This window comes from Oncorhynchus gorbuscha, linkage group LG06, assembly GCF_021184085.1.
Source record: "Oncorhynchus gorbuscha isolate QuinsamMale2020 ecotype Even-year linkage group LG06, OgorEven_v1.0, whole genome shotgun sequence".
Classification (NCBI taxonomy): Eukaryota; Metazoa; Chordata; class Actinopteri; order Salmoniformes; family Salmonidae; genus Oncorhynchus; species Oncorhynchus gorbuscha.
The window spans coordinates 53510271-53538136 of NC_060178.1; the positions used below are offsets into that span (position 1 = coordinate 53510271).

The following is a 27866-nucleotide window of genomic DNA, read 5'->3' on the forward strand; positions in this document are numbered from 1 at the left end:
CTCCCATCGTAAACACCCTGTACATAGAGCAGGCCATAGAGGACATTCAATAAAATGTGACATAAAAGGCTAAACTGCTCAGATACATACATTACCCAACCATACCTGGCTGAGATGACAACTGAATCCTCATCCTCTGTAATCTAGTAGTAATATGGTATGTCCCTGTGGGATATTTAGGAAATCAGTGATAGTAATGGCAGATGACTGGATGTGGTTTTGCTATAAAGGAGCAGGTCAGAGAGGTAACGAGAGGTATCTAATGATAACACGTGTCACGAAGGATGTTTCACACAGTGAACCCCTCTCGCCTAATAAGTAACGTTGCCTGAGACCTGAAGACTTATGTTAGTGCCTAGTGCGAATGCCTTCTTAGCTCAAAGGGCATGCAATTATCCAAAATGACATTGCAGTTATAAGCTAACACTAGTCACTTACCAACGGTTTACACCACCAATAACAAAGGCAAGCATCATCATTTCATCATATTGAACTTTTATTTAATGACACCTAAGTTAAAAATAAATGTCCAAGTGAGAAGTATTAAAAAAACTGAGGTAACAATTCAAGTGAACAGTTATCTCCAATGAAACAGTTTTAAAATACATCAGTGCATTAAAATGTGAAACAGAGAATGGACCCCACAGGACATACTAGTTAAATAGTGGGATCCTTCACAGGCCAGACAAAATCAGTCAGTTATTCATAAACTAGCTACATCGTTGTATAAGTACTGTTGGCTTTAAAATAGCTCAGAGCATCACATAAAACAGAGAACTAGCTCCAAATGCATACATAGGAAATGCTTACCAAGACAGACAGGGATTGAGTCAGTGTGTTATGTGAGGAGTTTGATATTGGTTTGTTCACTGGCAAGATTTCCACATTCATTCTACTATAGTCTATATTTTAAAAGTATACATTTTTCAATACCCACACTACCTTTCAAAAGTTTGGGATCACATAGAAATGTCCTTGTTTTTGAACGAAAAGCAATTAGTTTTGTCCATTAATATAACATCAAATTGATCCGAAATACAGTGTAGACATTGTTAATGTTGTAAATGACTATTGTAGCTGGAAATGGCTGATTTCTTTATATGGAATATCTACATATGCCCATTATCAGAAGGCCAGCATCCCGGAGTCGCCTCTTCATTGTTGACGTTGAGACTGGTGTTTTGTGGGTACTATTTAAGGAAGCTGTCAGTTGAGGACTTGTGAGACGTCTGTTTCTCAAACTAGACACACAAATGTACTTGTCCTCTTGCTCAGTTGAACACCGGGACCTCCCACTCCTCTTTCTATTCTGGCTAGAGACAGTTTAAGCTGTTCTGTGTACGAGATCTTCAGTTTCTTGGCAATTTCTCGTATGGAATAGCCTTCATTTCTCAGAACAAGAATAGACTGACGAGTTTCAGAAGAAAGATATTTGTTTCTGGCCATTTTGAGCCTGTAATTTAACCCACAAATGCTGATGCTCCAGATACTCAACTAGTCTATAGAAGGACGGTTTTATTGCTTTTTTAAAATCAGGACAACAGTTTTCAGCTGTGCTAACATAATTTCAAAATGGTTTTCTAATTATCAATTAACCTATTTAAAATGCTCAACTTGGATTAGCTAACACACCATGTAATGGGAACACAGGAGTGTTGTTTGCTGATAATGGGCCTCTGCACGCCTATGTAGATATTCCATTCCAGCTACAATAGTCATTTACAACATTAACAATGTCAACACTGTACTTCTGATCAATTCGATGTTATTTAAATAGACAAAAAATGTGCTTTTCTTTCAAAAACAAGGACATTTCTAAGTGACCCCAAACTTTTGAACGGCAGTGTATGTTCCAGTATAATGTTTAACAGACATGTTTACGACCGCACTCTCAAAAGACAATCTAAGTAACATGTTATCTCTAATGTTAAGATCTCTTAGAACTCATTCTGGTCTACACACCACGTGTTATATGTTTAATAGCGGTATTTGCTTCCCGAGGTAATGCCTAGGCTTTAGCTCAACAGGCTAGAAGATCCAACTGGTTGTAATGGAAAACTGACTAAATATACATTGTTCTCCATTTCACCATAGGTTTTAGAGTCCATATTATCTAAATGTCAATGGAGATCTTGTCCCCTGTGAGTCCATAATCTAACCGTCTCCTCCCCTCCAATAGGAAGGTAAGCACCGCTGTCCAGCGTTGTCCTAGCGACCGTGGCCGAGTCTCACAGGTAGGTTTAAAGTAGGTGGTAGTCCCAATGGCGATAGCGTCAAACTGTTCCGTCAACAACCACACCTCCCAAATGATTGTCAGAACGTTCATTATCGTCAGGGAGACCACCCAGAACTGTGCAGCTACTGCCCTAACCAATGACTGGTCCTCGAGGGACACCACGACCACATACAGGTGGTAAGTTGCCACGGCAATGAAAAGGAGGTGTGCTGTGGCCATGGAGAGGATAAAGATGATGAAGAGGCGGTGGTTGCCACCACCAACACAGCGGTTCAGGAACAGGCAGTGGTGGTCGTAATCCCTCACACACACATCACACAATTTACAGTGTTTAGTATGGTCTGGCTGGAACAACTAGATGGAGAGAGAGGGAATAGCAGTCAGAAATACTAATCTTTTCTATAATCATATCATATATAAATCTAAAAACTATATGTCTAAGTGACATAGTATTGGCAATTCCCCCAAAATTAAGGAAATTCAGATAAGCAAGCCTACCCTAAATGTGACATATGAACAATAGCTACTGCTATTGATGTGCATACACTGTAGAATTTGAGTTGAGTCAACTTTTAAAAAATCAAGGCAACCAGCTGCAACACGATTTCTACTTTACATTGGGGCAGGAAAGGTCTGCTTACATACACTCCTGAGTTGCCTCAACACATTTGCCAAAGTTGAGTCAACTAGAAATGGCAGAATGCCATAAACCTATCTTTGTAAAAGAAAACTGCTGAATGGATCGAGGCGTTGTTTGATGAGCATTTAGGGAATGTAGTTCTCTGTGGATGTGCACAGTTTCGTTCAAGAATATTGAGGACTGACGAGTCAACTTAACATGCATTGCCCAATCAACACTTACTATAGTGGAGACTATAGTCGCCACTATAATACCATGACAAAAGGAGGGCAGGATAAACTGGCCACAACTCAATTCTCAGCTGCAACACTAACTTAAACTTGCTCTCCTCATGTTACAGTAGATACAGAACCTCTGTCTGTTTCAACTCATAATAAAGATTGATTGACTGGTTCTCCTCACCTCACAGTAGATGCAGAACCTCTGAGGATTCTGGTTGTTCTCCAGCAGGTCTGTTATGGAGGAGTAGCGAGGATCTGCATCTCCCGGTCCCAACTCTCCAGGATCCTGGGTTAGAACCATCCAGAACAAGACCAGAACCACAGAGAACTGGACCAGCGACACATGACCCAGAACACCATCACCCCACAAGCGTCACAGTGGGTTAAGACTCAACCAACATTATAAACTGGGTGGTTCGAGCCCTGAATGCTGATTGGGTGACAGCCGTGGTATAACAGACAATATACCACAAGTATGACAAAACATTTATTTTACTGCTGTAATTACGTTGGTAACCAGTTTATAAGAGCAATAAGGCCCCTTGGATGTTTGTGGTATGCAGCCAATATACCACAGCTAAGGGCTGTATCAAGGCACTCTGCATTGCGTCGTGCGGAAGAACAGCCCTTAGCCGTGTTATATTGGCCATATACCACACCCCTTCGTGCATTATTGCTTAAATATACTAGATGTAGGCTACATACATATGATGTATGATGGATAGTCAGCGTAAAGTATATTTATCATAATTCAGCTACAGAATAATTGACCACAACCTCCAGGAACTAGTCACAAGCAAGATTTGCAATTTGATTTGGTTAAAGCCACAGTCTTCATCAGGCATTCAATGTATGTGAAAAGTATATACTTTGTAATATAATTAGGCAGTACATGATATTAGGTAATATACTATCACTGTAATATAAAGGATATTAGGCGGTAGTATTCTATAGTAGAAGCAGACTAGAGAGTGGAACAATCCAGCTATCACAGTCCCTAGATAGACGGGGTTGGCCAACCTGCAACACAACATAGGACAGGTAATGGAACAAAGACCAATACAATGGGTTAATTTACTGTATAGTGCAGATACACACAGTGTCTATACCTCTGGTAGGTCGTCATGCGGTGGAACTGGGAAAATATACTCCTGGCCAGCCAGGGGAAGAGGACGGCGCACGTTATCCCTCCGTAGCCCCCCAACATTGTTGCGATAATCAGAATAGCTCCTCCAATCAGACATGGGAAGAATAACGTCCAGTAGTAAAGGACTGGATGCATGCACGCGCAAACACACACACCCAGAGAGAGAGACCCACGCATACACACAATTATACAGAGAAACACAATTCAATGTCACACAATGTTCATTACAGTTAAACTTATCACAGCCTCAGCACTTACGGTCGGACTCATCAGGTTTGTTGAATGGTGGCTCCCTCATGTAGCGGGTCAGTAGTTTGGTCAGCTGCAAGTGTCTGTGGAAATACAACCCCAAAATAATAAAGATGGTTAAAATGTTAAACTGATGTTCCAGGTGACGGTATGGCAATGGGACAGTTAGATGGACAGAAGACGTTGACAGTGGAATATATTCCTGGGTTGTATTCATTAGGTTACACAATGGAAAGCGTTTTAAAAATGTTTCACAAGATGAAAATAAAAATGACATTTGTCATTTTTTTCCGTTTTGTTCCTAATGAACAAAACCAATTTGAAGGTAAATTTTATAGGTATTGGGACCTACCTGAATGTCTTTCCCTGCCTGCAGAGGTCCAGAGGCGTGTGTCCGCTATAGGTCTTCAAGTGCAGCATCCTGAAGCCGGATCTCTGTAACAGCGTCCAACACACCTCTACACAGCCCCTCTCAGCTGCCACATGGACCGCTGTCAACCCATCCTCATCCACAGTCTCCACCATACACCTCTGCCACACACACAAACAAAAAATACTTTAAACCAGTGCAGCAACAATCCTAAAACGCTGAAGGATACTACTGCCAAGGGCTCCAGATCTTTCAGCAAAGAGCGCATGTCACAGAGATTCAGCACCATTCTAGTGGACAGCGACGTCCACTAGAAAGTCAGCACCACATAACCGAGGACAGTGGCCATCTCAGGTGCAGTCAGTCGTCACCAAGAGAGGACACAATAAGTATGCAATTGAGATTCTCCATCCCTTCACTGATATGAATAATAAATATGGTATAATAAATATGGTAGAAACTCCAGATTGCCCATGCCTCCACAAATCCAATGCTTTTAGGAGAAAGGAGATATTATTGGTACACGACCCACAACCTTACGTGCCCTGTTCGTAAGAGATTATGTGATTTGAGGAACGGAACCCTAAGGGAAACTCCATAGCGAAACTCCCCAATAGAAGTGAAACATGAAAGTCATCATCGGACTTACTTACCAAGCAGGTGTGTATGTCTCACCTTTCCTCGGAGCAGGTAACGGACCACCTCAGTGTTGCCAGTATCAGCAGCCAGGTGTAGAGGTGTAACATGGTACATGTCTCCATCACACCACCTAAACAGTCCTGTCTCCCACAGGTACTGCATCGCTACACTGGGAGACACAACTCGGGGTTAGAGCGTGTGTGTTTTGATGTGTGTGCATGTGTGTGTGTATAATAAAAAGCTGGAGCTGGAGCACACCCAGAGAAAATTATTTTATGTAGAGGTGCTCTGACTCTGAAAACTAACAGTAAGCTATAAATATAAATGAGGGTCGCACACGCTATATACAGTACCAGTCAAATGTTTGGAAACACATACTCATTCAAAGGTTTTTCTTTATTTGTTTTACTATTTTCTACAATGTAGAATAATAGTGAAGACATCAAAACTATGAAATTACACATAAGGAATCATGTAGTAATCAAAACAAGTGTTAAACAAATCAAAATATATTTTATATTTGAGATTCTTCAAAGTAGCCACCCTTTTCCTTGATGACAGCTTTGCACACTCTTGGCATTCTCAACCATCCTCATGAGGTAGTCACCTGGAATGCATTTCAATTAACAGGCGTCCCTTGTTAAAAGTTCATTTGTCTTTTTTTTCTTTCTTCTTTTTTTTTGAGCCAATCAGTTGTGTTGTGAGGTAGGGATGGTAAACAGAAGATAGCTCTATTTGGTAAAAGCCTAAGTCCATATTATTGCAAGAACAGCCAAAATAAATAAAGACAACGACAGTCATCATTACTTTAAGATATGAAGGTGAGAAAATTTCAAGAACCATCAAGCGCTAATGATGAAACTGGCTCTCATGAGGACCACCACAGGAAAGGAAGACCCAGAGTTGCCTCTGCTGCAGCGGATATGTTTATTAGAGTTAACTGCATCTCAGACTGCAGCCCACATTATTGTATGCTTCACAGAGTTCAAGTAACAGACACATCTCAACATCAACTGTTCAGAGGAGACTGCATGAATCAGGCCTTCATGATCGAATTGCTGCAAAGAAACCAGTACTAAAGGACACCAATAATAAGAAGAGACTTGCTTGGTCCAAGAAACATGAGCAATGGACATTAGACCGGTGGAAATCTGTCCTTTGAAAAATAATCATGTATATATATAATGAGTCCAAATTTGAGATTTTTGGTTCCAAAAGCCGTGTCTTTGTGAGACGCAGTGTGCAGTGGTTCCTCCATTCAAAGTTGCGTCATACTGCGGTACACCTTGCGGGCTGCTGCAGCATTCTGCGGCACATTATTTATTTGTCAGCCATGTTTTCTGTTAATACAAGTTATTGCTAGTGTGAGCACCATTTGATAGTCTTCTGCATTGGCATTGACAGAGAATTTAAAACCTTTTTGTAATAACATAGTGTATGGGATTGATTTTAAGACATTTGGCTTAATATATTTGTTTAATATTATGGTGTTTCTATTCAGAGAAAAACAAAACACTCAGGGTTTCCATTTGAATGGAATGTCAAATATGGCGCTGTACAACGGGAGGAAGGAGTAGGCTGTCCTTGTAAATAAGAATTTGTTCTTAACTGACTTGCCTAGTTAAATAAAGGTTACACTAAGATCATAACATTTTTGCACCCGAATGTTATTAATTCTTGTCTAACCAATACTCAAACGGAGATTAAGTGAAAATGTAAATCTCATTGATTTATCAAGACCAGTCCCCATGTGAATAATTTTGCAAGCCCAATTTTTCAGTTTTTGATTTGTTAAAAAAGTTTGAAATATCCAATAAATGTCATTCCACTTCATGATTGTGTCCCACTTGTTGTTGATTCTTCACAAAAAAATACAGTTTTATATCTTTATGTTTGAAGCCTGAAATGTGGCAAAAGGTCGCAAAGTTCAAGGGGGCCGAATACTTTCGCAAGGCACTGTATGTGAACCCTTTGGCTTTCTGCATAAATTGGTCATAGAATGTGTGTGATCTTCTTCTAAGTCACAACAATAGATAAACACAGTGTGCTTAAACTAATAGCACACACATTATTGTATTTTCCATGTCTATATTGAATAAATAATTTAAACATTCACAGTGTATGTTAGAAAAAGTATGTGTACCCCTTGGATAAAGACTTTTCCAAAAGCTAATTGGAGTAGGAGTCAGCTAACCTGGAGTCCAATCTATGAGACGAGATTGGGGATGTTGGTTAATGTTGCTCTGCCCTATAAAACTCACAAAATGTGAGTTTGCTATTCACAACAAGCAGTGCCTGATGTGAACCACACCTCGAATAAAAGAGATCTCAGAAGCCCACAAATTAAGAATTGTTGACTTACATAAAGCTGGAAAGGGTTACAAAAGTATCTCTAAAAGCCTTGATGTTCATCAGTCTACAGTAAGACAAATTGTCTATAAATGGAGAGAGTTCAGCATTGTTGTTACGCTACCTAGGAGAGGCCATCCTGCAAAGAGGACTGCAAGAGCACAGAGCAGAATGCTCAATGAGGTTAAGAAGAATCCTGGAGTGTCAGCTAAAGATTTACAGAGATCTATGGAACATGCTGACATCTCTGTTGACGAGTCTACGATACGTAAAACACTAATGAATAATGGTGTTCCATGGGAGGACACCACAGACAAAGCCACTACGGTCCAAAAGAAACATTGCTGCACGTCTGAAGTTCGCAAAAGAGCACCTGGATGTTCCACAGCGCTACTGGCAAAATATTCTGTGGACAGATTAAACTAAAGTTGAGTGGAGTGGAAGAAACACACAGCACTATGTGAGGAGAAAAGGCACTGCACACCAACATCAAAACCTCATTCCAACTGTAAAGTATGGTGGAGGGATTATCATGGTTTGGGGCTGCTTTGCTGCCTCAGTGCCTGGACAGCTTGCCATCATTCACGGAAAAATAAATTCCCAAGTTTATCAAGACATTTTGCAGGAGAATGTAAGGATATCTGTCCGCCAATTGAAGCTCAACAGAAGTTGGGTGATGCAACAGGAAAACGACCCATAACACTGAAGTAACAGAATGGCTTCAACAGAAGAAAATACGCCTTCTGGAGTGGCCCAGTCAGAGTCCTGACCTCAACCCGATTTAGATGTTGTGGTATGACCTCAAAAGAGCAGTTCACACCAGACATCCAAGGGAATATTACTTAACTGAAACAGTTTTGTAAAGAGGAATGGTCCAAAATTCCCCCTGACCATTGTGCAGGTCTGATCCGCAACTACAGAAAACATTTGGTTGAGGTTATTTCTGCTAAAGGAGGGTCAACCAGTTATTAAACCCAAGGGTTCACATACTTTTCCCACTCTGCACTGTGAATATTTACATGGTGTGTTCAATAAAGGAATTACAGAGACACAGGTGCCTGTAATCATGGCCAAGAGTGGCCTAATAACATTGGTTAATAATCAAATATTAAAATGTCATACAAAGAACAGCATAAAATCAAATGGATAGCATACGATCAATAGATTAATTTGACTACACAAGTTTACAAACAACAGCACCCTACCGACAAAAAAGCTCTTAAACGATGCCGAATGATAATTATTTTCCTGACACTGGTCATAGACCCATACAAGATTACTTTGAATATAGCCAAAGGGAGCGTGATAAGATCATTATTTCAGAGTCCCTTTTTGACATGCCGGGAGGTAATTCTGACCTCTCGAAAGAACTGTTACATTTATCTAAGCGCAAGACGAGAATGCATCTACATAGTCACTCTTAGTGATTATGTGCATCAAGGCATTATTCCACGGGGACTCAGGTGGCAAAAAGAACCATCATTGGGACAGTACACAGATGATTACTGTGAGCGCTGGTGTGCCATCCTGAACAAATGCTCTATTGACTTAATGACATGAATTGAGGGCTGATAGTTGATAGTCACCCACTTCCCTTGAAAAATAGTTTGCCCTACAGCCAATTCTGTCGAATCAAAAGAATTTGCAAAAAACAATCAGATTTCGAAAGAAATATGGCTGAGACGCAAAGAAAGTTCAAGGAGAGGGGCTACAAGAATGATCAGATCAATATTGCCATTGAGAAAATTCAAAACAAAACGAGACATGACCTTTTTCAAGGTCAGTCTCGCAAAAAAACGCATTCTTGCGTTCTAACTACCCGCTATTCAAAGTGCTCTGAACAAATTAAGGGAATTGTTCACAAACATTGGCACATCCTAAAATCCGATGATAGTCTCGGTAGTGTTTTCGGACCTTCCCTTGGTTGTATTCTCGCGGGGCAGAAATCTCAGAGACCAATTGGTAAACTCTGATTTACCACCCCAAGATATTCCTGAACAACATCTATTTGCGCCCCTACTGGATGGAAATTACAAATGTAATGGCTGTGCTCAATGCAATGGCACTTATAAATGTAGATCCTTCAAACACCCATAAACAGGGAAATCGATCCCAATAAAATGTGTTATTACGTGCTCCACTAATGCAGTTATTTATCTTATAACTTGTCCTTGTGGTAAAAATGATGTAGGTAAAACAAAGCACGAATTAAAAGTACATATCTCAAGAGCATCGTAGCACCATTAGGTGTAAAAACTTTACTTATCCAGTTGCGGCCCACTTCTTGGAGGCAGGCCACTCTGCGTTATATTGGCATCGAACATGTCACCCTCCCTAGGAGAGGGGGTGTAGAAAAGGCCCATGGAGTTGGTGGAATACTCCTTTAATTAATTGCCATTTACTCAGCTGGGCCAGGGGCGCTTTAATTAGGTCAGGTGGAAATGTCCTACAGATCTCAACTCCATAAAAGGAGGAAATTGCCATTGCCTGATCTCGCTGCTTTCTCTTCCCTAAATCCATCTGATCCAGAAGTTCTGTGCGTCCATGAATCCACACTACCAGTAAATATACCACTTTATGGTTAAAGGAATTCCTGCCTCAGTCTCATACATTCCTCTGTCACCTGACACGTGACCACCTGTTCACCTTCACTGTCAGTCATCCTACCTGTCCAGCAACCCACACAGATTCCACTAATCTTTCAATGGTCCTTTGAGCTGGATGATGACTGAACCAAAGACAGGTGAAAAGGAAATGGAGGCGGAGAGGGAAGAATTGTCTCCACTGGAAGGAAGAAGAGAGGAGGAGAGAGCAGCTGAGGGAAAGGTCTTGGAACAAAGGAAATATCCAGGAGCTAAGCCTAAAGCAACAAAGGCTTCATCCTCAACTAGGCAAGCACCTGGTTATCTTAAGGACTATGTGGTCGAGGTTCCGACATCAAAGGGCAAGCCCACCAGAGCTCAAAGAGTTGATGGATCAACTATATGTTTCAGCCATCAACCATCCCCTCTGAGCCAAGGACCGGAAACTGCTTTGGAGCAGGAAAGTGGTCTACGTGAGGAACCTATGGAAGAGGTAACTCCCACTACACAGGTCGACCAGCTTCCAGAGGCAGGCTCCGCTCACCCCTTAACTAATGGGAAATCGTCGAAGCACTCTAGACGGAGTGGGAGTTCGACCAGTGGATACCCCTTTGGAAGTGGCCATGGCAGCCGCCATTCACTAGCCCTCAGCAATTCACAGAACGCTGTCCTACAAGAGAGGATGAAACTATTAGCTTTGGAGGAAATTGAGCGTCAGATTGAGGAGGAACGACAGGCTGACGAACGATGTCACCAATTGGATGTGCAGGCCCGTAGAGCTCTACAGGAAAGGGAATTCATTGCCAAGGACCTGGCACAGCAGCGACGGCACCGTCAAGCCAGAAGGGAATTAGAGGAGGCACGGATGGTCTCATCCTTCCTGGAGAGGAACGAACAGGGAGTTGACCTGACCACCCCTCCACATGGACCTGAACTGTCTGCCTTTTTTCCCAATCTGCCCCTCTGGTACAGCATGGCACACAGTCCTCGGAGGCTCCGGGGTCAACAGCCAACACGGAGCACGGGAGACGGGCCGCTCCGCCAACGCCCTCTATGCCAGTGACACAAGTTAGCATTCCTCCATCTGGACAAAGCATCACTCCTTCGCCTTTCCGCCAATTACCAACCAAGGCAAATCGTTCCTTTCATCCAGGGCCAGGCCAGTCCTCAAACAACAGGTCGGAGGGCTCTCGCCCAATTCCGGCTGCCACAAATGGTGGGTCTGGGACAGTAGGTGACCGGCCCAATGAGGCCACAGTGGGCTCATCAGAAGTCCCGGGTTTATCCTTCACGCAACCAGAAGAGGGAGCCAACATTATGAAACTTCTAGTAGCCTCAGCCTATGGAATTCCCAGACCCAAACTGCCATACTTTGAAAATGGAAAGGAGAGTGAATTTGTCCTTTTGGAAATGGCATTGGAGAGTCTACTGGGTATTCACAGTCATCTGTCAGAACGCTACAAATACCAAGTACTAATGGATCATTTGCGGTTTCCAAGTGCATACAGGCTGGCCCAATCCTTTATGCATTCCGCAACACCATACACGACAGCTCTCCAGGCCCTGAAGGCAAGATATGGTGAGCCACGTCAGCTAGTCCAGAATGAACTAAACAACATCCTGAACACGTCTCCAAATAAAATGAGAGACCATGCTGCCTTCCAAGAATTCTCCCTGGCTGTCCAATCCCTGACCTCTATGCTCCAAGGAGGAGAAGACGGGAACGAGCTAAAATGTGGCTCCCACGTGGACAGGCTTCTTAGCAAACTTCCAGTGTACCTCAGAGACAGTTTCATTGAACATTGTTTGAATAAGGGCATCCTGAAAGAGGGCTCGAGAAGCACCTATGCTCTCAGAGACCTGGCCACATGGTTGGAGGTGAAGGCAAAGGCGAAGAGCATCGCTCACCAGGCCACAATCTCCGCCATAGCCACAGGGGGAAGGAAGGAGTTTGAACGCCAGCAGGGACAGAACAGGCCAAATCCCACTACCATGTACTTAAATAGTGAGGCCGGGGAGGAACCCGGGAAGAAGACCCCTCTCAAGAGCAAGAACATCAAATTCCAGCCTTACTGCCCATATTGCAATAGTAAGGGGCACTTCCTTGGCTCATGCCCCAGAGTAAAAAAGCTCACTCAAACTCAATTGAAGGCCTGGATCACTTCAGGCGAGCGATGCTACAAGTGTGCCCGTAGCCATAAGGTGGAGACCTGCACATTGAGGAAACCCTGCAACCGCTGTAAAGAAATCCATCTCACCGTGTTGCATGATCTATTTCCCCAAGCAAAGAAGGAGCAGAGTATGCTCATGGTAGGAGCTGCAAAGGAGCTGTATCTCGACCAGCAGAACCGATCTCCAAGGGTCATGTTGAAGGTGGTCAAGGTCACTCTGCAAAGTGAAGGGAGAAGCATTGATACATTCGCCGTTCTAGATGATGGGTCAGAAAGAACAATCATTCTCACAGCGGCCACCCGTCAGCTTAACCTGGAAGGGACCCCCGAGACCCTTAATCTCAGAACGGTGCGACACGATGTTATCCAAATGAAAGGCTCTGCTGTAACCTTCAGCATTTCACCTTCAGGAAACAGGGGCGTGGCCTATAACATCACCAATGCCTTCACGGCAGATGGCTTGAATCTCGCAGAGCACTCCTGCCCGGTAAGTGTTCTACAGAAACAATATCCTCATCTACTGCCTCTTCCTAACCTGGCCAGAGTAGCACCACTTATCCTGATTGGGTCAGACCACCCACATCTCGTCACCCCGACTGAGCCTATACGAGCTGGACCAGAAGGAGGACCCATTGCTGTCCATACATCCTTGGGTTGGGCTGTGCAAGGTCCATCCCATCTACTTCTCTCCACCCAAGCTGTACAGTCACAGCAAGTCCTCTTCACCAGAAGCAATCCAGATGCAGCCACTGACCTCCTTCGGAATGTTGAGATGCTATGGAAGATGGACACCTTCTCCAACCGGAAGCTACAGGAGGTCACTCGCTCGAAAAATGACTCCTATGCATTAGACCTCCTGGAGAAGAGCACCACCACCACTGAAATGGATGGCGTTCGCAGGTATGCAACCCCACTGCTACGGGTGCCCAACCATCCTCCTCTGGCAACCACGACACGGGCTGTACTCCCACTACTGCGTGGAACAGAGCGACGCCTGGTGAAGAATCCTGAGCTTGCAGAAGTTCATAACCGAGAGATTCATAACCTTGTGAAGGCAGGCTACGTCACTGAAGTGACAGCTCATGAAGAGGGAAACGCACTCGGTGAATCCTGGTATCTCCCTCACCATGTTATCCAGCAACATGGTGGGAAGTATAGACTTGTCTTCAACTGTTCATTCCAAGCAGCTGGTCAAAGCCTGAATGACTGTCTACTCCCCGGACCAACCTTAGGTCCTTCCTTGCTCGGTGTCCTTCTCCGGTTCCGGCAGCACTCTACAGCAATCAGTGGAGACATCAAAGCCATGTTTCATCAGATTCGTTTACTGCCTTCCGACACCACACTGCTCCGGTTCATATGGCGAAATATGGAACGAGATGCAGAGCCCACAATCTATGAATGGCAGGTACTCCCATTCGGCAACACCTGCAGTCCTTGCTGTGCCATATACGCTCTGCAGAGACACGCACGGGAGCATCCAGAGAGTGACCCAGAAGTATTGGATTCAGTGGAAAATGCCTTCTATGTGGATAACTGCTTACAAAGCATCCCATCCACGGCTGAAGCGAAATCACTCCTTGATAAAGTGCGGAATCTCCTGCCCAAAGGGGGATTTGAGGTCCGACAGTGGGCTAGTAACAGAGCGGAGGTTATCCAGCACCTCCCGCCACAAGCTAGGTCCAGTAGCAGTGAACTATGGCTAACGCAGTCTGGTGCTAACCCAGAAGAGCCCACTCTAGGACTGAGGTGGAGCTGCCTACCGGATACCCTGGGGTATAAGCACCGCTCATCCCCGAGTACCGAAACCCCCACTCTGCGCACCATCTATCGGACCCTGGCCAGTCAATACGATCCCCTTGGGTATATCCTGCCATACACAACACGGGCCAAAGTCTTAGTCCAGGACCTGTGGCAGACCAAGAGGGTCTGCGATGAACCAATCCACCCAGCTGACCTAGTGGAACGATGGATCTGTTGGGAAACTGAGTTAACGGAGCTCTCTGATGTCCAAATGCCAAGATGTTATGTACCATCCTGTGTTGACCAACTGGGATCATGCCTGGAACTGCATGTGTTCTGTGACGCTTCGGAGCGAGCTTATGGGGCGGTTTCCTATCTTAGAGTGGCGGATAAGGCAGGCCACACCCATGTCTCCTTTGTCATGGCCAGGTCCAGGGTCGCACCCAATAAGCAGTTGTCAATGCCTAGGCTGGAACTCAGTGCTGCCCTTTCCGGAGCCCAGTTGGCCTCTACCTTGCGAGCCGAGCTCACCTTGCCAATCCAAAGGATCATCTACTGGAGTGATTCGACCACTGTATTGACATGGCTCAAGTCGGAGTCCTGCAGGTATAAGGTGTTTGTCGGGACTCGCATTGCGGAAATCCAAGACCTAACAGAAGTCCAGGACTGGAGGTATGTTGATAGCATAAACAATCCTGCTGATGACATTACTGGAGGTAAAACCCTTAAGGAATTGGCTAAACCCCATCGCTGGAGCTTGGGACCACCATTCTTGTCCCAACCAGAGAACGAGTGGCCGACAGCCCCCAGGCGTGCGGCCCCTCCGCGACCGACTGAAGCTCATGAGTTAAGGAAGTCTGCCCAATGCTACAGCATTTCTACGGAACCAACAACGGCTCTCCCTGACCTAACACAATCCCAAACACTGCCGGATCTGATCACAGCCACAAACCAGACCTCAGATGGGGTGGCTTCTATACCTACCGCCCTCGCGGCAGAGACACTACTCCTCCAGCAAGCACAAGCAGTTAGCTTCCCTGAGGAGTTAAAAGCTCTGAAAGCCGGTAGGGAAGTGGCTAAGGGCAGCCGTCTTCTCTCTCTTGCCCCAGAATATGATCCAATCCTTGGAGTGATCAGAGTTGGAGGAGGCTGCGCCAAGCGGAGGTTTTGGACCCAGATGCTATCCACCCAATTATCCTCGACTCCAGACACCCTCTTACCAGGCTCCTCATCAAGAGTTATGATGAGCGGCTTCTCCACCCAGGGCCAGAGAGGGTCTATGGGGAGATGAGGCGGAAGTACTGGATAATTGGAGGACGAGGAGCCATTCGTAAGCACCAATACACCTGCGTAGAATGTCAGAGATGGCGGGCCGGAGCTACGGTGCCCAAAATGGCAGATTTACCCCCTGCTCGCTTGCGCCTCCTTAAACCACCCTTCTGGTCAACAGGAGTAGATTGCTTCGGCCCCTTGATGATCAAGTTAGGTCGTCGTGTGGAAAAGCGCTGGGGCATTCTATTCAAGTGTATGACAACCAGATGTGTCCACCTGGACCTACTGGAGAGTTTGGATACGGAAGCCTTCCTCATGGCCCTACGGCGGTTTATCTCCCGACGGGGAAACCCTACGAGATCCTGGCTGACAGAGGTACGAACTTCAAGGCAGGAGAAGCCAGGTTGGAGGAAGCCTTCCAAGCCATGGAACCCAGCCTCCAGGATCAGCTGATGGACCAACAAATCTCATTCAAATTTAACCCTCCAGGCGCTCCTCATTTTGGAGGAACATGGGAGCGAGAGATCAAATCTGTAAAGACGGCCTTACGAGTCGTACTAGGGGACCAAACTGTCACTGAAACGGTCTTGAGGACTGTCCTGATAGAGGTGGAAGGGATTCTGAACTCCAAACCCTTGGGATATCTCTCTGCAGACATTGCTGACCCCGATCCGGTTACACCGAATATGCTCTTGATGGGACGCCGAGATGCGTCACTTCCTCAAGCCATGTATGCTGATACCAACCTCGTCGGCAGACGCCGGTGGCGACACAGCCAAATCTTAGCTGACCATTTTTGGGCCCGATTCATTCGGGATTACCTACCAAGTCTACAGCACAGAGGGAAATGGCGGAGAGAAATGGCCAGCCTGGAAACTGGCCAAGTAGTAATGATGGTGGACCCTCAGCTGCCTCGAGCCTCCTGGCCGGTGGGCCGTATAACTAAGACCATGCCTGGGACCGATGGTCGTGTTAGATCAGTGGAAATCCAGGTGAAGAACCGGACATATATCCGGCCAGTTGCCCGACTGATTCCTCTCCCTGAGATAACAGAGGATGGGGAGCAATGAGCCTTTTTGAGGAATGTGGAAATTAACAAATTTCCGGGGTGGCTGTAGAAAAGGCCCATGGAGTTGGTGGAATACTCCTTTAATTAATTGCCATTTACTCAGCTGGGCCAGGGGCGCTTTAATTAGGTCAGGTGGAAATGTCCTACAGATCTCAACTCCATAAAAGGAGGAAATTGCCATTGCCTGATCTCGCTGCTTTCTCTTCCCTAAATCCATCTGATCCAGAAGTTCTGTGCGTCCATGAATCCACACTACCAGTAAATATACCACTTTATGGTTATAGGAATTCCTGCCTCAGTCTCATACATTCCTCTGTCACCTGACACGTGACCACCTGTTCACCTTCACTGTCAGTCATCCTACCTGTCCAGCAACCCACACAGATTCCACTAATCTTTCAGGGGGTGACCTTGATAATGTATTGTTAAAACGAGAGGCTGCCTGGATCTTTAATTTAAAGACCCTTGCGCCCTTCGGTCTCAACGTAGACTTTGATCTGAAAGCCATTCTTGTGATTATTGTGACTTTGCCATTGTAATTGTTTGTAAACTTGTGTAGTCAAATTAATCTATGATCGCATGCTATCCATTTGTTTGTATGCTGTTCTTTGTATGACATTTTAATAATTGATTATTAACCAATGTTATTAGGCCACTCTTTTTGCATCTGAGCTCCTAGAGTGTGCGGCTCTCTTTTATTTTATTTTCAAGAAAGCCACCATCTACCACTAACAGCGAGGCACAAGCTCACAACTTTTAAAGGAAGAACCACTGTATCTAGACTATCTGTATACATGGATGGACGCGTCTCCCTCCCTGTCACGGATGCCATGGTTGCCCTTATTTTACCTACACATACTGACCAGCTCAAATAGACAGAAGCATGCTACATGGCAGACCAATCCAAACTCATCTATCAGCATGTCCAGCCCACTCCTTATCTCAGAAAATCATGGCTAGTGGGAAGGTTGTTGAGTTTTTCTTTGGCTAAACCAACTAGGCTCATAATTTAACAATTGTATTTGTATTTACAGATGGCATACAAGTTTGCTACTTAGGCACATGAAAGTTCACATATTACAGAAAGCATTTCTACCCCCCCCACCCAAAAAAAGCCTAGTTTCTTGAAACGAGTCACAAAAAGGTTTTAGAAATGTTTGCAAATGTATTTAAAAAAAAACATTTTTACATTTACTTACATAAGTATTCAGACCCTTTACTCAGTACTTTGTTAAGACAGCTTTGGCAGTGATTACAGCCTCAAATTTTATTGGGTATGACACTACAAGCGTGGCACACCTGTATTTGAGGAGTTTCTCCCATTATTCTCTGCATATCCTCTCAAGCTCTGTCAGGTTGGATGGGGCGCGTCACTGCACAGCTATTTTCAGGTCTCTCCAGAGATGTTTGATCGGGTTCAAGTCTGGGCTCTGGCTGGGCCACTCAAGGACATGCAGTCCCGAAGCCACTCCTGCGTTGTCTTGGCTGTGTGCTGGCTGTGTGTTGTCCTGTTTGAAGGTGAACCTTCACCCCAGTCTGAGGTCCTGAGCACTCTGAGCAGGTTTTCATCAAGGATCTCTATATACTTTGCTCTGTTCATCTTTCCCTCAATCTTGACTAGTCTCCCAGCTCCTGCTGCTGAAATACATCCCCACAGCATGATGCTGCCACCACCATGCTTCACTGTTGGGATGGTGCAAGGTATCCTCCAGACGTGATGCTTGGTATTCAGGCCAAATAGTTCAATCTTGGTTTCATTAGACCAGAGAATCTTGTTTATTATGGTCTGAGAGTCCTTTAGGTGTCCTTTTGGCAAACTCCAAGCAGGCTGTCATATGCCTTTTACAGAGGAATGGCTCCTTTCTGGCCACTCCACCATAAAGGCCTGATTGTCCTTCGGTTCTCCCATCTCCACAGAGGAACTCTGGAGCTCTGTTGAAGTGACCAGCTGGTTCTTGGTCATCTCCCTGACCAAGGCCCTTCTCCCCAGAGAAGGGTTATGCTCTGACATACTCTGCAAACTGTATGACCTTAAATAGACAGGTGTATGCCTTTCCAAATCATGTCCAATCAATTGAAATTTACCACAGGTGGACTCCAAGTTGTAGAAAAATCTCAAGGGTGATCAACGTTAAGGCTAATCTGAAGATGGTGCTGGCTAAAGCTAAAACTGGCGAGTGTAGAGAGTATAGAGATATTGTTATCCACGTCGGCACCAACGATGTTAGGATGAAACAGTCAGAGATCACCAAGCGCAACATAGCTTCTGCGTGCATATCAGCTAGAAAGATGTGTCGGCATCGAGTAATTGTCTCTGGCCCCCTCCCAGTTAGGGGGAGTGATGAGCTCTACAGCAGAGTCTCACAACTCAATCGCTGGTTGAAAACTGTTTTCTGCCCCTCCCAAAAGATAGAATTTGTAGATAATTGGCCCTCTTTCTGGGACTCACCCACAAACAGGACCAAGCCTGACCTGCTGAGGAGTGACGGACTCCATCCTAGCTGGAGGGGTGCTCTCATCTTATCTGCCAACATAGACAGGGCTCTAACTCCTCTAGCTCCACAATGAAATAGGGTGCAGGCCAGGCAGCAGGCTATTAGCCAGCCTGCCAGCATAGTGGAGTCTGCCACTAGCATAGTTAGTGTAGTCAGCTCAGCTATCACCATTGAGACCGTGTCTGTGCCTCGACCTAGGTTGGGCAAAACTAAACATGGCGGTGTTCGCCTTAGCAATCTCACTAGGATAATGACCACCTCCATTCCTGTCATTACTGAAAGAGATCATGATATCTCACATCTCAAAATAGGGCTACTTAATGTTAGATCCCTTACTTCAAAGGCAATTATAGTCAATGAACTAATCACTGATCATAATCTTGATGTGATTGGCCTGACTGAAACATGGCTTAAGCCTGATGAATTTACTGTGTTAAATGAGGCCTCACCTCCTGGCTACACTAGTGACCATATCCCCCGTGCATCCCGCAAAGGCGGAGGTGTTGCTAACATTTACGATAGCAAATTTCAATTTACAAAAAAAAATGACGTTTTCGTCTTTTGAGCTTCTAGTCATGAAATCTATGCAGCCTACTCAATCACTTTTTATAGCTACTGTTTACAGGCCTCCTGGGCCATATACAGCGTTTCTCACTGAGTTCCCTGAATTCCTATCAGACCTTGTAGTCATTGCAGATAATATTCTAATCTTTGGTGACTTTAATATTCACATGGAAAAGTCCACAGACCCACTCCAAAAGGCTTTTGGAGCCATCATCGACTCAGTGGGTTTTGTCCAACATGTCTCTGGACCCACTCACTCTCACAGTCATACGCTGGACCTAGTTTTGTCCCATGGAATAAATGTTGTGGATCTTAATGTTTTTCCTCATAATCCTGGACTATCGGACCACCATTTTATTACATTTGCAATTGCAACAAATAATCTGCTCAGACCCCAACCAAGGAACATCAAAAGTCGTGCTATAAATTCACAGACAACACAAAGATTCCTTGATGCCCTTCCAGACTCCCTCTGCCTACCCAAGGACGCCAGAGGACAAAAATCCGTTAACCATCTAACTGAGGATCTCAATTTAACCTTGCGCAATACCCTAGATGCAGTTGCACCCCTAAAAACTAAAAACATGTCTCATAAGAAACTAGCTCCCTGGTACACAGAAAATACCCGAGCTCTGAAGCAAGCTTCCAGAAAATTGGAACGGAAATGGCGCCACACCAAACTGGAAGTCTTCCGACTAGCTTGGAATGACGGTACCGTGCAGTACCGAAGAGCCCTTACTGCTGCTCGATCGTCCTATTTTTCTAACTTAATTGAGGAAAATAAGAACAATCCGAAATTCCTTTTTGATACTGTGGCAAAGCTAACTAAAAAGCAGCATTCCCCAAGAGAGGATGACTTGCACTTTAGCAGTGATAAATTCATGAACTTCTTTGAGGAAAAGATTATGATTATTAGAAAGCAAATTACGGACTCCTCTTTAAACCTGCGTATTCCTCCAAACCTCAGTTGTCCTGAGTCTGCACAACTCTGCCAGGACCTAGGATCAAGAGAGACGCTCAAGTGTTTTAGTACTATATCTCTTGACACAATGATGAAAATAATCATGGCCTCTAAACCTTCAAGCTGTATACTGGACCCTATTCCAACTAAACTACTGAAAGAGCTGCTTCCTGTGCTTGGCCCTCCTATGTTGAACATAATAAACGGCTCTCTATCCACTGGATGTGTACCAAACTCACTAAAAGTGGCAGTAATAAAGCCTCTCTTGAAAAAGCCAAACCTTGACCCAGACAATATAAAAAACTATCGGCCTATATCGAATCTTCCATTCCTCTCAAAGATTTTAGAGAAGGCTGTTGCGCAGCAACTCACTGCCTTCCTGAAGACAAACAATGTATACGAAATGCTTCAGTCTGGTTTTAGACCCCATCATAGCACTGAGACGGCACTTGTGAAGGTGGTAAATTACATTTTGATGGCATCGGACCGAGGCTCTGCATCTGTCCTCGTGCTCCTAGACCTTAGTGCTGCTTTTGATACCATCGATCACCACATTCTTTTGGCCTGGTTTAGGTCTTATCTGTCGGAAAGATATCAGTTTGTCTCTGTGAATGGTTTGTCCTCTGACAAATCAACTGTACATTTCGGTGTTCCTCAAGGTTCTGTTTTAGGACCACTATTGTTTTCACTATATATTTTACCTCTTGGGGATGTTATTCGAAAACATAATGTAAACTTTCACTGCTATGCGGATGACACACAGCTGTACATTTCAATGAAACATGGTGAAGCCCCAAAATTGCCCTCGCTAGAAGCATGTGTTTCAGACATAAGGAAGTGGATGGCTGCAAACTTTCTACTATTAAACTCGGACAAAACAGAGATGCTTGTTCTAGGTCCCAAGAAACAAAGAGATCTTCTGTTGAATCTGACAATTAATCTTAATGGTTGTACAGTCGTCTCAAATAAAACTGTGAAGGACCTCGGCGTTACTCTGGACCCTGATCTCTCTTTTGAAGAACATATCAAGACCATTTCGAGGACAGCTTTTTTCCATCTACGTAACATTGCAAAAATCAGAAACTTTCTGTCCAAAAAGGATGCAGAAAAATTAATCCATGCTTTTGTCACTTCTAGGTTAGACTACTGCAATGCTCTATTTTCCGGCTACCCGGATAAAGTGCTAAATAAACTTCAGTTAGTGCTAAATACGGCTGCTAGAATCCTGACTAGAACCAAAAAATTTGATCATATTACTCCAGTGCTAGCCTCTCTACACTGGCTTCCTGTCAAAGCCAGGGCTGATTTCAAGGTTTTACTGCTAACCTACAAAGCATTACATGGGCTTGCTCCTACCTACCTCTCTGATTTGGTCCTGCCGTACATACCTACACGTACGCTACGGTCACAAGACGCAGGCCTCCTAATTGTCCCTAGAATTTCTAAGCAAACAGCTGGAGGCAGGGCTTTCTCCTATAGAGCTCCATTTTTATGGAACGGTCTGCCTACCCATGTCAGAGACGCAAACTCGGTCTCAACCTTTAAGTCTTTACTGAAGACTCATCTCTTCAGTGGGTCATATGATTGAGTGTAGTCTGGCCCAGGAGTGGGAAGGTGAACGGAAAGGCTCTGGAGCAACGAACCGCCCTTGCTGTCTCTGCCTGGCCGGTTCCCTTTGCCTCTAACCCTGTTACGGGGGCTGAGTCACTGGCTTGCTGGGGCTCTCTCGTGCCGTCCCTGGGAGGGGTGCGTCACCTGGGTGGGTTGATTCACTGTTGTGGTCGGCCTGTCTGGGTCCCCCCCCCCTTGGGTTGTACCGTGTCGGAGATCTTTGTGGGCTATACTCGGCCTTGTCTCAGGATGGTAAGTTGGTGGTTGAAGATTTCCCTCTAGTGGTGTGGGGGCTGTGCTTTGGCAAAGTGGGTGGGGTTATATCCTTCCTGTTTGGCCCTGTCCGGGGGTGTCCTCGGATGGGGCCACAGTGTCTCCTGACCCCTCCTGTCTCAGCCTCCAGTATTTATGCTGCAGTAGTTTATGTGTCGGGGGCTAGGGTCAGTTTGTTTATCTGGAGTACTTCTCCTGTCCTATTCAGGTGTCCTGTGTGAATCTAAGTGTGCGTTCTCTAATTCTCTTCTTCTCTCTTTCTTTCTCTCTCTCGGAGGACCTGAGCCCTAGGACCATGCCCCAGGACTACCTGACATGATGACTCCTTGCTGTCCCCAGTCCACCTGGCCATGCTGCTGCTCCAGTTTCAACTGGCCTGGGCCCTAGGACCATGTCCCAGGACTACCTGACATGAGGACTCCTTGCTGTCCCCAGTCCACCTGGCCATGCTCCTGCTCCAGTTTCAACTGACCTGAGCCCTAGGACCGTGCCCCAGGACTACCTGACATGATGGCTCCTTGCTGTCCCCAGTCCACCTGACTGTGCTGCTGCTCCAGTTTCAACTGTTCTGCCTTATTATTATTTGACCATGCTGGTCATTTATGAACATTTGAACATCTTGGTCATGTTCTGTTACAATCTCTACCCGGCACAGCCAGAAGAGGACTGGCCACCCTACATAGCCCGGTTCCTCTCTAGGTTTCTTCCTAGGTTTTGGCCTTTCTAGGGAGTTTTTCCTAGCCACCGTGCTTTTACACCTGCATTGTTTGCTGTTTGGGGTTTTAGGCTGGGTTTCTGTACAGCACTTTGAGATATCAGCTGATGTACGAAGGGCTATATAAATAAATTTGATTTGATTTGATCAAGGGAAACAGAATGCACCGCTCAATTTCTAGCCTTATAGCAAAGGGTCTGAATACTTATGTACATTTCTGTAAATTTTTTAAAATTTGCAAACATTTCTAAAAACCTGTTTTCGCTTTGTCATTATTGGGTATTGTGTGTAGATTGATTAGGGACATTTTATATTTAATCCATTTTAGAATAAGGCTGTAATGCAACAAAATGTGGAAAAGGTCAAGGGGTCTGAATACTTTCAGAATGTACTGTCTATAAACACAACATGTAAAGTGTTATTCCCATGTATCATGAGCTCAAATAAAAGATCACAGAAATTTGCCATATGCACAAAAAGCTTATTTCTCTTATAATTGTGTCCACAAATTTGTTTACATCCCTGTTGGTGAGCATTTCTCTTTTCTAAGATGATCCATCCATGTGACAGGTGTGGCATATCAAAAAGCTGATTAAACAGAATGGTCGTTACACAGGTGCACCTTGGGTTGGGGACAATAAAAGGCAACTCTAAAATGTGCCATTTTGTCACACCACACCATGCCACATATGTCTCAAGTTTTGAGGGACTCCAGGACTGTCCACCTGAGCTGTTGCCAGAGAATTGAATTTCTCTACCACAAGCCGCCTCCGTCATTTTAGAGGATTTGGCAGTGAGTCCAAACGGCCTCACCACCACAGACCACGTGTAAACACGCCACCCCAGGACCTCCACATCCGGCTTCTTCACCTGTGGGATCATCTGAGGGGAGGGAGGGGGTTTGCTGAGGAGTATTTCTGTCTGTAATAAAGCCTGTTTGTAGCTAGGTCTGGCTCCCCTGTGAGTGGTCCTGGGCACCCATGGCCCGCCCACCCATGCCTGCACCCCTGCCCAGTCATGTGTAACCCATAGATTAGGGCCTAATGAATTTATTTAAATGTAATGATTTCCTTATATATGAACTGTAACACAGTAAAATCTTAAAAATTGTTGCATGTTGCGTTTATATCTTGGTTCAGTATATGTACACACACACACATTTTTTAAAACTTCTTTAGTGCTTTTCAAATAATTCTAAAGTGCATAAAAAGTTAATCAACAAACAAAACATTTTAATGATGGAGAATTAAAATCTGTCGGTTTGGGATGAAGTTGATATATAATATATAACATAATGCAGCTATGTGTGTGTGTTAATGTCTGTTTATGTGTGTGTGTGTATTTACATGTTCCCTCCACATACTCCATGGTGTAGGGCGGTTTTTCCCTGACAGTCTACCATGCGCAGGTCAGCTCCATGCTGCATCATCTGGTGCATCACGTATACATTACCATGCCTAGAGAGACAGATACATTACCATCAATAACATATTAATAGCATGAATTAGTAGTCCAATTCCATTTCTCCCTGAAGTGTATACTCAAGTCACTCCCCCTCATGAGGGGGACTGTATGAGTGCACACTTCAGAGAGAAGAAGAGAGGGAAATTTCTAGGAGAGAGCGGCATTTCTGCTTCAGGTGCCTTGGGTTGACACAATTACCATATGACCAATGGTTACGGATGAAGACCATCATGAAAATAAAATAACTGCTGTAACATGGACTCTTAACAACGTGATGAAACGTTGTTGCTCCTTGCTGAAACAAGCAAGGTGTTGTAGCAAACGAGTCTTTGGTTTCCTAGGCAACGCCCCACTCCCTGCAGCAGCAGCACACATAGAAACAGAATGAATAGAACAGGGTTGGAACCTTTAACCCCGGTAATTTGACTGGTAAACTCATGGGTACACCCGCAATTGCTGCCTGGTATTGTGATGCAATAATTTCCATGGTAATGTAGAATGTTCATTCAAATGATGATGTGGCTCATGCAATGGAATGTATTTTTTATAATGTCAGTTGAGTTGAATCAACAAATCAAAGCAAATATTGATTGGTAAATGTTCTGCTTTTACTTCCTACTTTAACTTCCTGCTTTGCTCCTATGGGTACACTCTCAATGGCCACCCGTCCACCCATTACACCATCATTGACTTGAATGGGGACACCAGTTCTATTCATTCTATGAGAAAATGTGTCTTCATTTATTTATTTTGATATTTGAACGGTCATTACCGTGACCGCAGTCATTTGGCTAGCCAATTCCCTTCACCCAAAATGCTATGCCCGTCACAGCCCTATAGGGGCCCAACGCTCTTCCACTAGTCCCTTTCCACATATTTAATAGGAGTGGATAGTGGGGCTTACCCAGTCCAATCAGTGTTACTGACCTGCAGGCGAAATGGAAGGCTGTCATTCCTGCATCACAGGTCAGGTTGGGGTCAGCTCCGTTGCTTAGCAACATGTCAACCATGGCACGGTTACCATGGAGGGACGCAAAGTGGAGAGGACTAAAACCACCCCAACCTACACACACACACACACACACATACACACATGACAAGTCTCATCAGCATGAAAAGCCTGTGTTTTGCTGTTAAAAGGAGACAGTCTTGACTGAAGAACTTTAGAGAAGATATTGAACATCTCACAGTAAAATAAATGTTGGTGTTTAAAGATGCTTCAAGTACGATGACTGTATATGATCACATTTATTATATTACTTTGAGATAGTGTCACTCCCTAAACCACCCAAAGAGCAGTAGGCCTACTATTGTCTCTTTACTACTGTCAGGAGCTGAAAAGTGTCTGAGAGAATAGACTGAACAACTACCCATCTCAGATCATTGATAAAACACAGACAAGTTAAGGTATCTCTCTCTCTCTCTGACAACATGACAAAATCACAACAGGAGACATCAGCAGTCAACTGTCATCAACTGTGATGGGACACTGAAACTTGCCATTGTTAAAACTTGACATAATTAAACCTAGGCCTAATATGGCCAGTAGTTTTAAGATAGATTGGTTATAAAACATTACATAAAGCAATATCTGCTGCCTGTACCGAAACAATTTGCTCATGCATATTTGATGCAACTATGTGCCTGGGTAATACATGCTAATGGTAAAGATTTGACGACAGACATCTTTACTGACATCCTTTTTATTCAGCATTTAACTACAGAAAGTAATAACACATTCCCAAGAATAAAGGTATGGTAAGCACCTTTCCCGGAAGTGACATTGGAATAGGCTACAGTCGAGTAGCTAAGCTAGTTGAAAAATAGAATCCATTCCCCATTTTCCCCAAATGTGTGTGCAGTAAATTATATAGGCTAATGCATACTCCAAACATGCATAGGTAAGCCTTACCTTTCTCTTTGAGGATAGATCGATCATGTTGAATGATATGTGCACAATGTTCAACGTTCCCTCGTTGAACACAGTCAAAAATGTCCCCATCGACACTAGGCATTGGAAGCATTATGCGAATACTGCATACGATCGACCCCTGCGCCGCCTGACTATTATTCTGTCAATGTTAACAAAATATCCATACAGAGACGATACATTGTAACAACAATTACACATTCATTTAACAGAGATCCTACGCGACTAAGTAGCTAGATATTTTATTGTGTGAAAAACGATAGTACTGCAGTAGGCATGACAGACTCCGCCTAGGGAATCTGATTGGATAGAGACACATGTGACCTGGCTCTGCATTTTCGTAATCTCAATATGGGATCGTCACTAGTTACCACAGCCAAAAAGTCGTAAACACCGCCTATTTCGACAATGTATCTTCTTAAAATATGATCTAAAACCTAACCACACCGTTAACCTTATGCTAACCTTAAATTAAGAACAAAAAGCACATTTCTGTTTTAATTTTTATTATAGCCAATTATGACTGTGTGGCTGTGGTAATTTAACAGTATGGACTCGCCGATTATATCCGTGAAACTGAAACATTCAAAATGAATTGTCTTCTATTGAATGCGCTATTTAAACATAAATTAATGTTGCTGGTTGTGGCTGCAAACGTTGCCAGTCGGATAAACGCCTACCTCAAGACACGGGACTGTTAAAGTTTCACTCAATGTTGAATAACAATAATATTGTGTCAACATTTCAACGCTTTGGACTGGAGCGGCCTGAAAAAGAACACAAGAATATGGTGTCATTGAAATCATAAACTCAGAATAAAGACAGTAGGTTGGCAATGTTTAATAACCACTTGCTCAATTTACTGTTCAGCGGTAAGTCAGTGGCAAAATTGAGGGGATAATATACGTGTATTGGTATAAAGCTCCTCCTATGATGTTTTTGTTGATACCAAAGGTTAGGAACGTTTCGTTGATTGACACTTCAGGCAAAGAAATAAAAGGCATTTATTAAGGTAAATAGACCTATACATGACTTGCCTATCTATTTAAAACCCTGAACACATTTAAAACTGTGAAAGACATAGTTTATGCAAATTTAACTGCCCAGTTTGAATCAAATCACATTTTATTGGTCACATACACATGGTTAGCAGATGTTAATGGGAGTG

General features: G+C 44.2%; 1 protein-coding gene across 2 annotated transcripts; it reads right to left on the reverse strand.

Annotated features, from left to right (window-relative positions):
• Positions 1 to 1506: 1506 nt before the first annotated feature.
• Positions 1507 to 26987, reverse strand: LOC124038081 (palmitoyltransferase akr1-like). Of its 2 annotated transcripts, XM_046353515.1 has the most exons (10): positions 26681 to 26987; positions 25696 to 25831; positions 24651 to 24761; positions 5539 to 5671; positions 4846 to 5024; positions 4503 to 4576; positions 4207 to 4369; positions 4032 to 4117; positions 3279 to 3469; positions 1507 to 2590 (listed from the first exon to the last, which is right to left on the reverse strand). In XM_046353515.1, exons 1-10 carry the CDS (start codon positions 26790 to 26792, stop codon positions 2114 to 2116), a joined length of 1662 nt encoding a protein of 553 aa, XP_046209471.1. In that variant the 5' UTR covers positions 26793 to 26987; the 3' UTR covers positions 1507 to 2113. The 2 variants fall into 2 exon arrangements, with proteins under 2 accessions (XP_046209471.1, XP_046209472.1); XM_046353516.1 differs by lacking the exons at positions 25696 to 25831; positions 26681 to 26987 and having other exon boundaries at positions 24668 to 24756.
• Between the last annotated feature and the right edge of the window lie 879 nt (positions 26988 to 27866).